Source organism: Parasteatoda tepidariorum, chromosome 4, assembly GCF_043381705.1.
Source record: "Parasteatoda tepidariorum isolate YZ-2023 chromosome 4, CAS_Ptep_4.0, whole genome shotgun sequence".
NCBI classification, from domain to species: Eukaryota; Metazoa; Arthropoda; class Arachnida; order Araneae; family Theridiidae; genus Parasteatoda; species Parasteatoda tepidariorum.
This window is the reverse complement of record NC_092207.1, coordinates 66684986-66699513: the sequence shown is the minus strand read 5'-3', so window position 1 is coordinate 66699513 and position 14528 is coordinate 66684986. Positions and strand designations below refer to the sequence as shown.

At 25.8% G+C, this 14528-nt stretch overlaps 1 protein-coding gene across 4 annotated transcripts in view; it reads left to right on the top strand.

Moving 5' to 3' along the window:
- The first annotated feature begins 2681 nt into the window (after positions 1–2681).
- LOC107441255 (src substrate cortactin) overlaps positions 2682–14528 on the top strand; it is a 30064-nt gene continuing 18217 nt past the window's right edge. For all 4 annotated transcript variants that reach the window (XM_071179993.1, XM_071179991.1, XM_071179992.1 and 1 more), the window contains exons 1-8: positions 2682–2820; positions 3878–3980; positions 6019–6095; positions 6605–6734; positions 7941–8051; positions 8824–8878; positions 9888–10109; positions 14272–14438. In XM_071179993.1, coding sequence (XP_071036094.1) covers positions 3891–3980; positions 6019–6095; positions 6605–6734; positions 7941–8051; positions 8824–8878; positions 9888–10109; positions 14272–14438 — 852 coding nt within the window. In that variant the 5' untranslated portion in view covers positions 2682–2820; positions 3878–3890. The remainder of the gene's footprint in view (positions 2821–3877; positions 3981–6018; positions 6096–6604; positions 6735–7940; positions 8052–8823; positions 8879–9887; positions 10110–14271; positions 14439–14528) is intronic.

Here is a 14528-nt window from a genome sequence, read left to right as displayed (position 1 = left end):
AGCCTTGTTAACATTAAATACTATTGATAAAAATTATTAATGATTTTGCAAATGTAAATAAACTGTCGAATAGGAGTTTTTATTTTTTAATTTTTTTATTTTTATTTCAGTAACACTAAAATGCTTTTGTATAGTATTTAAACCCATGCTTCCAGCATTAATTAACTATAACTGTTCATATGTCATCATATACACATTTATTATTTATTACACTTAATACATGCGTGTAAAAGCAAAAACATTTACGAAAATTAACTCAAATGCATATACTCCTATCAGAATTGCAATTTATTAAACTTTCTTCAATTAGTTTGGGATCCTATACGTGATGTCAGTGTAGCTTTGTGTGTCTCCTATATGTCCTTTTGGTTTAGATGCACGCTAAAACCACTTTCGTTTATTTGGAAAAAATATTTTTCATTAAATGTATGACGATGATAACATAGACTTATGAAGTCATGCATTAAACTTTTCTAAAAGTGATAATTATATTTATCATTATTATTATTAAAACTACATCATTATAATTAAATTACATGAAGTTGCTGTGCTCATTGTGGAGCATGTATAGTACAATACGCGTTTGGACCCAATAATGTTAATTTTACTTTGGCATGTTTCACTATATCTCTGGAACTTTTTTAAGCGAATCGAAAATTTTTAGCTTAACATTATAAAATTTGAGCATCCGAAAATATTTTCGTCCAATAATAATCTATACATAATAATAAACGCGGCTGTGTGTGTGTGTGTGTCTGTTTGTCTGTCTGTAATCAAATCACAATATATCACCCCAGAAGCCTGGCCCAGGCCACGAAACTCGGCACATAATTGTGTTTTGACATAATGAAGAAGTATTTTTGTTTTCTTTTTCAAAAATTTGGATTAGTTTTTTAGTTATCAGTCATTTTGTAAGAAAATCTATGCTTTTTTGTCTTCAAAGAGCCATATTCAAAAAACTATTAAAAAAGGCATATACTTTTCTCCACTCTTATAAATGTATGCTAATACGAACCTTACAATTGAAATATTAATTTTCGACAACTTGAACCAATAATATACGAAGGAATTAATAATTTAATTGTAAGGTTCGCATTAGTTTACATTTATCAAAGTGGAGAAAAGTTTAACTTTTGTATTAAAAATGTGGCAACATATTCGATACGTAAATAGAACGCTTCGCTTTGATATATCTGTCGCTGTTCATAATTGTTATAATAAGTTTTTCTTCTTCTTCCCACGCTCTATTTTTTTTTCTTAAGCGAAGACGATAATTTTTGTAGCGATATAGAAATAGAAATTGATACCATAAAAAATTATATAGAAATAAAAATTGATACCATAAAAAATTAAAATAATATACTTAATAAAATATAATTTTAAATAAAAAATATATAAATAAAATATAATTAAAAACTACAATATAATTTTATTAAATATAATAAAAATATAATTTTAAACTACAAAGTAGAAAATTTGAGCAAAATTGATCGAATAGTTATTTTGAATAAGTCGTATATTTAAAATTTGAATTTTCAAGAACTAATTGACTGAACTCGCTTAAATTTTGTATTTTGATATTTGAATTTCTTTACTTTCCTTGCAATTCAAAATTTTTTTGACTAGTGTGAAATAACAAAAATAATAAAAAATTGTAAGAAATTATTATTATTAATTTTTTTGCTTAGAACTTTGGATTAACAAATTTTATCATTGCATGAAATTTTTTAAAAATTCATTTAAAAAGTTCTTCTGTTACGGGGAAATACTCATGAAGTACAATTAACATAAAGGGTTCTAAACTTCCAACTGCTCCCCTGCAACCATATTTTCCAGATTATGGCTCCCCTACTTTCTTTTTATAAGGGCCGGAAAATATTAACCTATCGCTAAATGTATGTTTATTAAGTTGTTGTTGTTGTAGTTAATTTACGTCGCACTAGAGCTGCACAGTGGGCTATTGGCGACGGTCTGGGAAACACCCCTGAGGATGATCCGAAGACATACCATCACAATTTGACCCTCTGCAGAGGGGATGGCACCCCCGCTTCGGTAGCCCGACGACCTGCACGCGAAGTCGAGCACTTTACGGTAGAACAGTTTAACGAGGACCAATACCGCACACCCTCGGTTCCTACGTAGACTGATCCAAGTGGTCACCCACCCGCACACTGACCGTAGCCAGTGATGCTTGACTTCGGTGATCTGCTGGGAACCGTGTCTTAACGATCAGTCCACTGCGGGACGTATGTTTTTTTAGAGGAAAGTACTTTTTTGTATGTGATTTCGAAACATAAAATATCATCTGCATTCATTAATTGGCTTATTCAAGTTTATGCTCTTCAACTATTAGGATTGATTCATTGAATGTGAAAATCTGATTATTAGATCAAAAGTTATGCAGATGTTCACTCTTTATTTTATGCACTGTTTATGTGATACCAAACCTTTTTCATCTCAAACTGAACATTCCAGTTAATTTAAAGGCATTTGCTTAAATGAAAAATTTATCATAATATATGTTAAAGTCCGATAACCTCAAAATATCCCATAACGGACATTTTGAGAGACTTTTTTTCTTCCCTTTTTTTTAATACAAAAAAAAAATTTCAAAAAAAGACAGCTCGGTTGAAAAGAATATAAAGAGAACTGCTCTTTAGCCAATATCTCTTAAATCTTGTGTAACTGTGACTGCAGGAAATTTTGACGGGTGTTGTCTGTTCAGATCAAAGTGAAAACACATGAGAATGGGTTTGTTTTGAATTTTTGCTCATCAAACATCTCTTTGCGGTATTAATTTATTTCATTATTTTATTTCGGGTAAGCGGAATTCGGTTGCATATCTTTTGCATTTTATTTTATGAAAGTTTTTTTCTCTTGCTACGCTTAGTTGTATCCAATCAATTTTTATTTTCTTTTTATATCCGGATGCTTTGTACGTGAGTAGAGTGTTGACAAATCAGCCAGCTTTTGTTAATGAAGATTTTGCATTGTCTGTTGAATGTCAAACTTCATAACCTCAATTCTGAACTTAAATGCCCGTGAATAATGTTTGTCTTTTAAATTATGTTTTATGGTATAGAAACAGTTAATTTAATCGTCTATGTGTTTATTTTCGTAGTTCCTTGAAATTCAGTACTTTTTTGTCGGTTTCATAATTATCTTTATATAAGATAAAAAATTACGATGTTTTTACATTCTTAATGTTAATAATCTTTAGCTTTTGGTCATCGTAGTAATTTATTGCACACCATTTATCTTATGAAACCTTGTATAGTAAATGTTGTGAGACATAAGCTATAACTAGATAAAATTGTAGAAATAATGCTGATTTAGTTTCAGACTTATTTATAAGAAAATTAGGGGATATTTCCGTATCGTGATCTGTCGCGCCAGCTACAATCGTCAAGGTGCCAAATAATTTTGAACTTGCAAATTTTTAAAAAAAAAATTTGTAGATGTTTGCCCAGAAGAGGCTACAAGTCATACCTTTTGAGTCGGTTTGCCAAGACATGGCAATTGTTCTGTCTCAGATCATGACATGGAAATCTCCCCGAATATTTGATAAATCTTTTTATCCTTAATAATGGAGGCTCTCACTAGAAAAATTTAATATTCATACATTTTCGGATGTATTATTTAATTTGGTGAAACAGTGTTTGTCCCATTAGATATTGCTTTAGAAGTTGCTACTGAATTTACAAATTAAGATTTAAAAGTTGGACATTGTTTTGCTTCACAGTTTAAACAGCATTTAGTGGTCCTTATGATGCAAAAGCATCATTTTTGTATTTTTAGTGTTTCGAATCTTGTTAATATTAGATTTTATTACAATAAATGTAAATGTAATCTTTCTATTAAATAAATATGTTTTTAGATTTTAGATCACAATGTGGAAAGCAACTGTCGGATATAATGTGAATGATACCAAAAATGGTGGTGGCGATGATGATGATTGGGAAACAGATCCGGATTTTATTGTAAGAATTTTTCAAAATGATTTTGATTTTCATATTTGTCAAAAAAGTTTTTTTTTCCTTTTATAACAGGGCTTCCACGGAATATGGAGAAATGAAAATAACCAGTTTTAGAATTGTCAATATCAGATATTAGTTATTGTTATTCAATTTGCATAGTTTGAACATGTATTACAATTATTTTATAAAGTTCCACCTTCTAGTGAAACTTTTCCATGTTTCTATTTTCAACCTATTGTTTTTCCTCACAAAATCTAATATTTGATATTACAAAAAAGAAAAAAAAATTAAGGGTTTCTGATGAAAAATAGTATGGTATGGATAAAATATGGTATTCATTTTCATTAAAAACTTACCTGATGTATCTGGAAAAGTCAGTGAATTTTTTTTCTGAAATTAAGTGGAAACCCTGTTATAATATTAATTTGCTTTAGTTGATTAATATTGTCTCAATATTTAATCATGCACAATGTAAAATTCACTATAGTTAAATGCTATTTATTTACAGTTAAGGGTCTACTTTAGACAGAAAAGGACTTCTTTCCTTCTTTAATGTTAACCTATTAAGAATTACAGCAAAGTTTTCTTATTTGTTAAACAGTTATTAATCATTTTAGAATAGTGTATGTTTAGTTTTAAATTTATAACAGTAATTATTTTTCAAAACTTTCATGCACTTGAAAAAGTTTTACAAACAGTTCATTAAAACTCATTTCCTAGATTGTTTTTTATGAAATGAGTTTCAATGATCAATTCATTTCATGAACAAAATGAAACAAAAGTTCTAAAATATTAAATAGTTACTTAATAACTCAGGAAATTTCATTTATATATTTTTCCGTGTTTTAAGAAGTAGGAAATATATATTTTTTCAGGTTTAAAAAGGGGCCAAAAATCTTTCTCTATGTAATAATTGACAGCAAGGAGGCACAGAGATTTTGGTGGCACTTTTCTCCCAATGTCTTTTTCTTTTCTGATAGCCTTTTTTAAAGATCTTTTATTGAAAGAAGATTTTATCTTATCCTCGGTTTTAATTCCCAGTATAATCAATGATTAGTTTCTGGTTTAATTTAGGAAAAATATATACATGGCAATTTAATATGTTATTGTAAAAAAATTTATAATATAGGTATGTGTGCTTTTATTTTGTGCAATTAATTTTTTTTTCTTTTTATTCATGATAATGAAATCCTTCATCTTTGTAAATCCATTGTAAAAAATTTATATCATTTATAAATGCCTGAGTTCAATATGTTTCTATTTCTATAGTAATAAATTGTACTTTAATTGAAATTTTCTGTATAATTGTTATAGTTCTGACATATATTATGAAAGCACAAGAAAAATAATGTTAGTGATGTGAACAAAAAATTAAAGTACAAAAATAGTAAATTATTAATAATTTTATTAAGAAACCTTTTTCAAATCTTTTTTATATCATGTGTAGCTGTATACCCTTATCCAAGTTGGTCCATGTTTCAAATCTTATATCTTTCTTATGTTTTAAAAAGATCCTTTTAATTGTAAGGTGATAAATCTCAAAGTAGAATCTAAGAAACAATCATAATTTGATATTGAGAAAGATTATTATTTTTTTCTTTTTTTTACATGAATATAATTTGTTTTAATTTTGTGAAGAACTTGTCTGTAAAACTACTTAGCTTTAAATTATTTAAGCAGTCAGTTTTTTATTATTGAATCGTAATGTATTATTTTTTTTTATTACTATAATTTTCTTAAAACAAATCTTTTTGAATACACATTAATGTTTAATTTTGATTTTGAACACCATTACTTTCTTATAGCGTATTGTTTATACCTATTTGCTTAATTTTGTTAACACTGTAACTTTAATGTGTGAAAGTCACTAATGTTAATAAAATTGGAAATTGATGTGTGACTTAATTACTGCACAGAAATGTTCCCACTATTTATTGGAAAAATAAGTGTGATGATGATTTTGAAAAATGTTACTGTGTTTCTTTTTTTTCTAAATATCTATCTAGTTGAAACCTGAACAATCTAATTTGTTTCATTGTAGAATGATGTCACTGAAGAAGAACAGAGATGGGGCTCTAAAACCGTTGAAGGTTCTGGCAGGACTGTTGCTGCTCTTAAGTAATTTTTTATATTCTTATAAGCTAAATGTTTAGATAATTTTATTTTTATAACTTTAAAATACCCCATAATTTATAATTTCTTATAAAAAGCATAAGATTTAATGTTCGATTGAGATAAAACACTAGTTGTATTGTTAGAGAAATTCCTTGACTCAGAAAATTTTTAGGATAAATCATTTATTAATGACAAACACATGTCCGTCACTTAAAACTTAGGACCTTTAGCTTAGATAACTCAAAAACCTAATAATTAACTTTAAAATCCTGCAATTAAGAATATTCTGGAAGAAAGTTAGTAAAGCACGAATTAGAAATTTTCATTTTTGAAGTATTATATCAACAACAAAAATAAATTCCCAACTTGTTATGAGGCCTATGTCAAGATTGTTTTAATATGTTAATATTAGTTACTGAAATTTTAAAACAAGTTCATTGTATACACGAAAAATAAATTGTAGTTAAAATTTTATTATTTAAACATGAAATTTTTTTATTTTCTTCTTTTAGCATCCAGGAACTTAGAACAAATGTCACCAAGGATGATGCTGAATACAAGAAAAAACAGATGGAAGGTGGTATAAAATCCTCCTATGGTTATGGTGGAAAATTTGGTGTTCAAGCTGACAGAATGGATAAGGTACTCAGGTTTACGATAGTTATATATTTTTACTATAATTGATTTTGCGTAAAATTCCTTCGTAATTTTGCTTTAAAAATTCCTAAATGGGTTGGCAGTGCAATTAGTTATTCCAGTGGTAACTAAACTTGTAGACTATGAAACCCTTTAAAATTTGAAAGTGTTTTGTAATGGTTTCAGCTATTCAGCATTTTCTAAATAAAGTATAAAGTGAATAAATAAATACTAAGCAGATGGATGACATTATAGTAATTTCAGCTCAGGAGAGTTAAAGTTAGCTTTTTATAATAATTTGTATTGCCTAAAATGGTGTAATATTACTATTATTGAAAGTTTCATATTTTTTCAAACTGAGCTGCATGCTACCCAACAACAATATCTTGTTACTTTCCATGTAACTCAATGAAAATGTGTTTAATTGGCAAAAACTCACCAAGTCTATTCAGAGTCATATTATAATTTTTAAATATTTTGTTATAGTTTTGAGGGTGGTGAAAAATAATGACGTTGCCTAAAATTTTCTGTTGTCCACTTTTGAAAATGTATGAAAACTAATCAAAATCAACTTTGAATCCCTAGATTAAAATCAAGTGCTGTTGTTTTTTTTTGGGTCACTAACCAATTAATTTTTGTTAAGTTTTAGGTTTTTCATTTAAACTGATGTTTCTATTTTCAGTTTTCCTATCTAAGCCTTTTATATATATTTGTTATTTATTTTTGTGTGATTTAATCTTATTTATTTAAAAAGTTTTGTTACTTACATTGCATTATTCCAAAATAATATGAGCTTTTTACATGTTATTTTTTCTGACCTGTTTGATCTATTAGCTATATGATATATCTTGTTAAAAGTTTAAAAAACTTGCTGTAAATTGTTATTTTGTGAATTAAGCTTTAATGGTTTTAGCCCCATGAAGCACCATTTAAACAAAAATACCATTATTTATAAATAAGTTGCACATAAAATACTTTTTTCAAACAATTATTATTTTTATATTCTGGTACATTTTAAAATTGAAACAACGCAAAAAAGCACTAACTAAGTAAGATAAAGGTTATATAACAACATCATATGTTTTTGATATACATAATTTATTTTTATTTTTTAGAGGTAATAGAAATGTCTTTTTTAATGCTAATAGTCTGTTAAATTTTTACTGTTCTAAATATAGATTTGATTATGTTATTAATTAATGTTATTTTTAGTCTGCTGTTGGCCATGATTATGTTGCTCATGTTGAAAAACATGGTTCTCAAGTTGATGCTGTTAAAGGTTTTGGAGGAAAATTTGGTGTACAATCTGATAGACAAGATAAAGTAAGAACAATTTTCATGTTATATATGTTTATATAAATTGGTTTTTAAACTGTTATTTCATTATTGTTATTATAGTTTTTATTATTTAAGTTTATTTTTAAACTGTTATATTGTTATTATCATTATAGTTTTTATTTTTAAAATTTTAATATTCTAATAATTTTTTATACTTGGGATGCATAATCTTTGTGGAAGGGAGCCAAAGAAAAAAAGATTGAGTTTTTGAATTTGGTTTAAAAATTTTAAAAGTATATATTTAGAATATCTAAATTATATTTTTGAATTATTCAAGGATTTTAACTCTCTGATTAAAAAGATTAATTTTAAATATTAGTATATAATGGTTTGTTGTTATTATTTTTACTTTTTCTATATTATTTGAACAGGTTTCTGTAAAAGAAAATTATCTTTAAAAAATATCAAAGTCTTAAAAGATTTGAATCTTTTGATATCTTGAATTAGTACATGTTAGAATTTTAAATTTGGACTTTTTTCAAAGCTTATTAAAAGAAATTTTAAAAGCAGTTATAAATTTCTTGTGCCAATTAGTTTTTTCCAATTAATTTTTGGTTTGAAGGCGAGAACGGCACATTCACAATATAAGTGACACTTTTTGTTCCCAGGTTGCACCCTGATCATAAATAGGCATGTACAGACAATTTAATTGCATGCTTAGTTAAAAAAAATGTGAACACTAATGAACTGAGTGCAATATTTGTAACGTCTTGATTTTGTAAATATTTTTTAATGTTATTTTTTTTTCACTCTTTAGTCAGCTGTAGGATGGGATCATCATGAAAAAGTTGATAAACATGCCTCTCAGAAAGGTAACTTTATGAACTTCAACAGGCATAACTTTTTAGCTAATTTAATGTTGTGTCTTTTTTTTTTAAAACTTTCTTTATGTAGTCATTAATCTGTTTAAAAAAGTTATTCTTATTAAGCTAATTTTCTAAGAATAACATAATTCTGATAGTTTTTATTTTTGACTGTTACTTGAAACTGTTATTATCTTATTTAATGGTCATTAATATTTAGGCTTAATATTAAATTTTACATCATATGTTTTGGCACTAATGTCTTATAAAATAGTTGAATGATTGGTAATTAATTTTAAAATATTAACTTAAAAGTGTATAGTGCTTTAAATTTTCTATATATACCATCATCAAGGAATTTTATTACTTTTAACTTAATATGAATCATTTAACAAAGAAAATGTTTTCACATAAAACATATTTTTTACAGAAACACAGTTTTTTTCATGTACAACACATGCATTTTTTTTTAAATAATTTAATTTCTAATTTGTATTATTTGATATAATTTTTTGTATTGACAGATATTTGATAAGTTTTAATATTGAATAATCATTTTGATATTTAGACAAAAGTTTTGATGATTATCAAATACTCATAAGATTAAGTTAAATGTATATGTTTGTTTAGCTGTTAAAAAGTTAATATAAAATAAGGTATGAATAATATTTTTGCTTCACAACTATTTTTGAGAAATGAAGCAAATTTTTTAAACAAATGCTGAAGAGTCTCTCATAACTATGCACAATCACATTAAATAGTTCCTTATATTATAATTTACATTTCTTGTTTTTTATAAAGCCAACTATCTAATTATATTTTATTTATTTCACAACCATTTAAAATTACACAATGACCTAGGGAAAATAACCTAAGTTTATTTTGGTGTTGGCAATTGAAGCTTTCACTGCTAATAAGCTGACACTGTATTTTTAATTTCTTAGACATTAACTCTTTAATGTTAAAGAACATAAAGTTTCAATCATTGTTTATATTAATTTTCTTTTATGTTTTATAGATTATGCTACAGGATTTGGTGGTAAATTTGGTGTGCAGAGAGACAGAGTAGATAGCAATGCTGTTGGCTGGGATTATATTGAAAAGTCTGAAAAGCATGAATCACAAAAAGATTATGCGAAAGGATTTGGAGGAAAATTTGGCGTTGATCAAGGACGCCAGGATAAATCTGCAGTTGGCTGGGATTATCAAGAGAAAACAGAGAAGCATCCATCCCAAAAAGGTTATTCTTTTTTTCTGTATTTACCCGAAATCTTCAGTTTTTAATTTTATTAGCATTGAACATATTGCTTACTTAAAAGAATAATTTCAATTGTCAACTCACTCTGAAGGATTATTAAGCCATGATATAAAAAGCCAGTACAGATACAGTAAAAGATTATGATAAAAACTTAGATATCGGAACCAGACTTTTATTACTACATGCAATTGAAAAATCAACTTGAGCGAGGAAAAATTCAAAATTAAGATTTTTATATATTTGACATCGCTATATGGCAAGCAACTACATATATATATATAATTGCAAAAAAGAAAAAATTTAAATAAGTTTTGTTTCATTAGTTTTTTAAAATTCTATATCATAGCATTAGCAATAGAAGGAGAAAAGTAGTCAAACCACTTTTCTCGGAATCAATCATGAAATGCTTACGTTTTTTCAATCGCACGTCAGTATAGATTTCAATCATCTAATAATTAACATTACTGGATGTTTTATTATTTGTTACATTGTTCGTATTATTATGATATGATATGTTCTTAATTTGCAGACATTTTTTGTCAACTGAAGCTTAAATTAGTTTATTAAAAAAGTGAAACTTTGCACCAGACTCTCTTTAGTAAATGCTTTTTAATGAAACCTCATTGTTTTTAATGTCAGATAACATTTAAAAATTGTGTGATGCAAAAAATATATAATTCTTTGAATTAGTAATAACTTAACATTTTTGGAAATAAGGAATTTTCAAAATCATTAATTTTGTCTCTTAATTTGTTTAATTTTGTTTCTCTTTATGTTCCACAAAATATTAAACTTCGTTTTTTTTAATATATTAGTTATTTTTTACTCTATTATTACAATCTTCTTTCCAATTTCAAGATTTCTAAATTATATAATTGTGTATGTTTAAATCCTTAAGTATATTTAATTCATATTAAGTATATTTAAATTTATATTGCACGTACAGAGTTAGCCAAAGCACTTCCCTTTATTATATAATCTTTCTTAAATGAAAATATCTTATTTCACTGATTAGAAACTTACAGATATGACATCTTCATTTGAAACATAGTAAATTGTGGAAATGAAGTTTTAGTAGTATTCAGTGTCTGAACAATTATATTTTTTAATAATTTAAAGATATTTCAATTTCCCTAGATCTTGTCAGTTTTTTTAATACATCTTTCAGATTATGTACTACTTAAGAATATGAGGTGTTTTAGCCTATCCCTGTAAATAAATAGTATTTTTTCTGTTAAGCATGAAGAAAGTGAAAGTCTTGAAAGGTATATAAGACTGAATGTTAAAGTATATGTTAACTTTACATTTTGTGTAAGACATGTAATTAAAATCAATCTTCTATATTTTACACAGCTTCATAAATACTTCTGATATATATTTTCTCACCTAGCATAAGTATAAGTGTGTCATATTCAGTTGAACTAAAAAAGTTTAAAATTATAGAATAATTATGTACTAGTATGAAAAATTATCTTGTTTTTACTTAATTCTATATTTTACACAGCTTCATAAATACTTCTGATAGATATTTTCTTACCGAACATAAGTATAAGTGTGTCATATTTAGTTGAACTAAAAAACTTTAAAGTTATAAAATAATTATGTATTAATATGAAAAATTATCTTGTTTTTACTGCTTTTAAATATAGTTTTTTTTAATAAAATTTTTTTTATTGGATATTTTATTGTTAACAAGTTATTTTACAGAGAAATGTAAATAAGTTATGAAAAATTCAGAAAATTTTAAAATATTTCTTTTAGTAAGTGTGGTTGAGAGTTAACCTATACTTCAACTTGAGAAGAAAATGGCATTGAGCAGTTCTCTTTCTGTATTAGCATTAAGCAGTGTTTGTTAATTATTCTCGTTAGCAGCCAATTGTTAATAACATTTTTTAATATAACAAGATGTATGTATCAAGATATTTTATTTATAACAAATTATTTCAGATTAAAGATATTCTTATCTAAATTATAGTTGTTGAGTTAACATTAGAAGAAAACACCGTTAAAAACACCATTCGTTTTCTGTATTAAAATTAACAATTGGTTGTTAATTATTTTCAATTACTTCACAGATTATGCATTAGGCTTTGGTGGAAAATTCGGGCTGCAAACAGATCGGCAAGACAAAAGTGCAGTAGGCTGGCAACATCTTGAGAAAGTTCCTAAACACCAATCCCAGATTGGTCAGTCACAATTAAATTTTAAATTATTCATCTCAATGGCTCATCAGAGATGCATAATTATATTGCCTTTTGTTTGGCTTGTGCCTGATAATTTTAACACCAAACAAAAAAATAACAAGTGCATGGGCTTTCTGCTATCTAAAGATTCAAAATCAAAAAGAATAAATATTGATTTCCTTTTGTAAATAACAATCTTTTTCTTAAGGTCTCTGTGCTTAATAAATGCTCTTAATGTAAAATTCTCCCAAGTTATATTGTTTTGTTCCTGTGTTAACATCATTAAAAAGTTTAGTTTTATCATACAAAGTGAAAACAATAAAAATGTAACTAACCATTGTTTGTTATGTTAATTGTGCACAATTAATATAGTGTAAAAAAGAAATTAAGTACATTATATTTTACTTAAATTGTTAATTTAATTGTCCTGTTACCATTAATTTAAAATGACTTTTGATATTTATAAATTCTTTTCTGTTTCAGTTTTTAAGTTTGTAATAGTTTTCAAATTTTTCTCCTTAGCTTTTAGTTTGTATGTTTTGAATTAGCTTGGAATCATCTTTAATAATTCTTAACTATTTAACTTTTTCTTTCATGATTCAAATGTTTTTTAATAAGTAGTTGCTATTATTGTTTATTGCTGATTTTGTATTATAAAATTTGTGTCCAGTATAGTTCAATTCCAATAAGGAAAAGTTAAAGGTAACAAATTGCTTTTTAATCTAGAATGATTATTTTCTGATGAACTCAGCTTATTAAAAATTAATGCATTTTTTATTGATTTACCTGTAGAATTTCTTTTATTATCTACAGTTTTAAAACATTTTCAGTTCATATGGGTTTTAAAAAAATCACATGCGCACGTAAATCAATTTTTGAAGTTTAAAATTTACATTACATTAAGAATACTTGCATACTATTTAGCATTTTTATAAAATATTTCACCATTCTCTTAAAATATTCTACTCATTTTTTAGATTATCTTTTATTGTCTAGGTTTTCTTGGTTTAATTATTAGCAAGCTCATATGAGTAGTTTTCTAATAACTAATGATGTTGCCAACTTTTATAACATGAAATTATAGATAATAATAAAATAGAGATAATAATTTTGCAATTCTTATAGTGTTCAGATATGAAGTATTAATTTATTATTAAGTATGATTGAATTTTTGTTGATTTTACATTTAAGCTTGAAGTTAATGAAGTTTGTCAAATTATTTGAATTTTTTTTCATGAAAATCATAGCATGTATAATAAAACTATTAATCAAAATGTTTTTAGAAGAAGCGTGTTTGAAAATTATTTATTCACCAATTAAATTTTTAGGTAAAATAAATAATTAAAAAAGAAAAAAACTATCAGTTTATTTATTTTGTTTAATTATTAATTTTTTTAAAACTCTTAGTAATAACATTTTTAATTTATACAATATTATTTTTTTTTTAGTCAATATTTTTTTGTACAGAAAAAAAATCTAAATTGTGTTTAATTAATTATTTGTAATTTATTCTCTTTTTTTTTATAGAAAAGATATATCTTAATTAATTTATCAGTTTGAAATCATGGTATGATCTTATATCATTGTAGTATATAGTCGTCATCATTAGTAGGTCGAATTATTTATGGCAGTTAAAATTAAGGTGAATTTAAGATTTTATTTTTTAAAATCTCTAAATTATTTTCCTCATGGAAATTTTTAGTTCATTATGTTACTTTTTTTTAAACTTTTGCCAAAAATCTTTTAGCCAAAAGTAGTATTTTTTAATTCTTTTTTTATTGAAATTTTATATGTCCTGCTACTAACACATTAAAAAGAATTAAATATTTTTAAACATCTTTGTTCTAATAATCTGCTATGTTTTAGTGATGAATAAGGTTTTATATATATTTATAATAGCTGTTTTATAAATATATAACCATATTACAAATAAAACTGTATAATTTATTTTGTGTGTGTAGATTATGCTAAGGGGTTCGGTGGAAAATACGGGGTACAGCAAGACAGAAAGGATAAATCTGCATTAGGTTGGGAAGAAGTAACTAAAGTGGAAGCACACCCTTCTCAAACTGACATGAAGAAAGGATTTGGTGGAAAGTTTGGAATTGAGAGAGATAGGCAGGATAAGGTAGTACTATATTCTTTCAATTTATTTTTACCTAGAGAAAACTTTTAACTATCATCTATGAATATAAAATGTTTCAGTTTACGCTTGCCA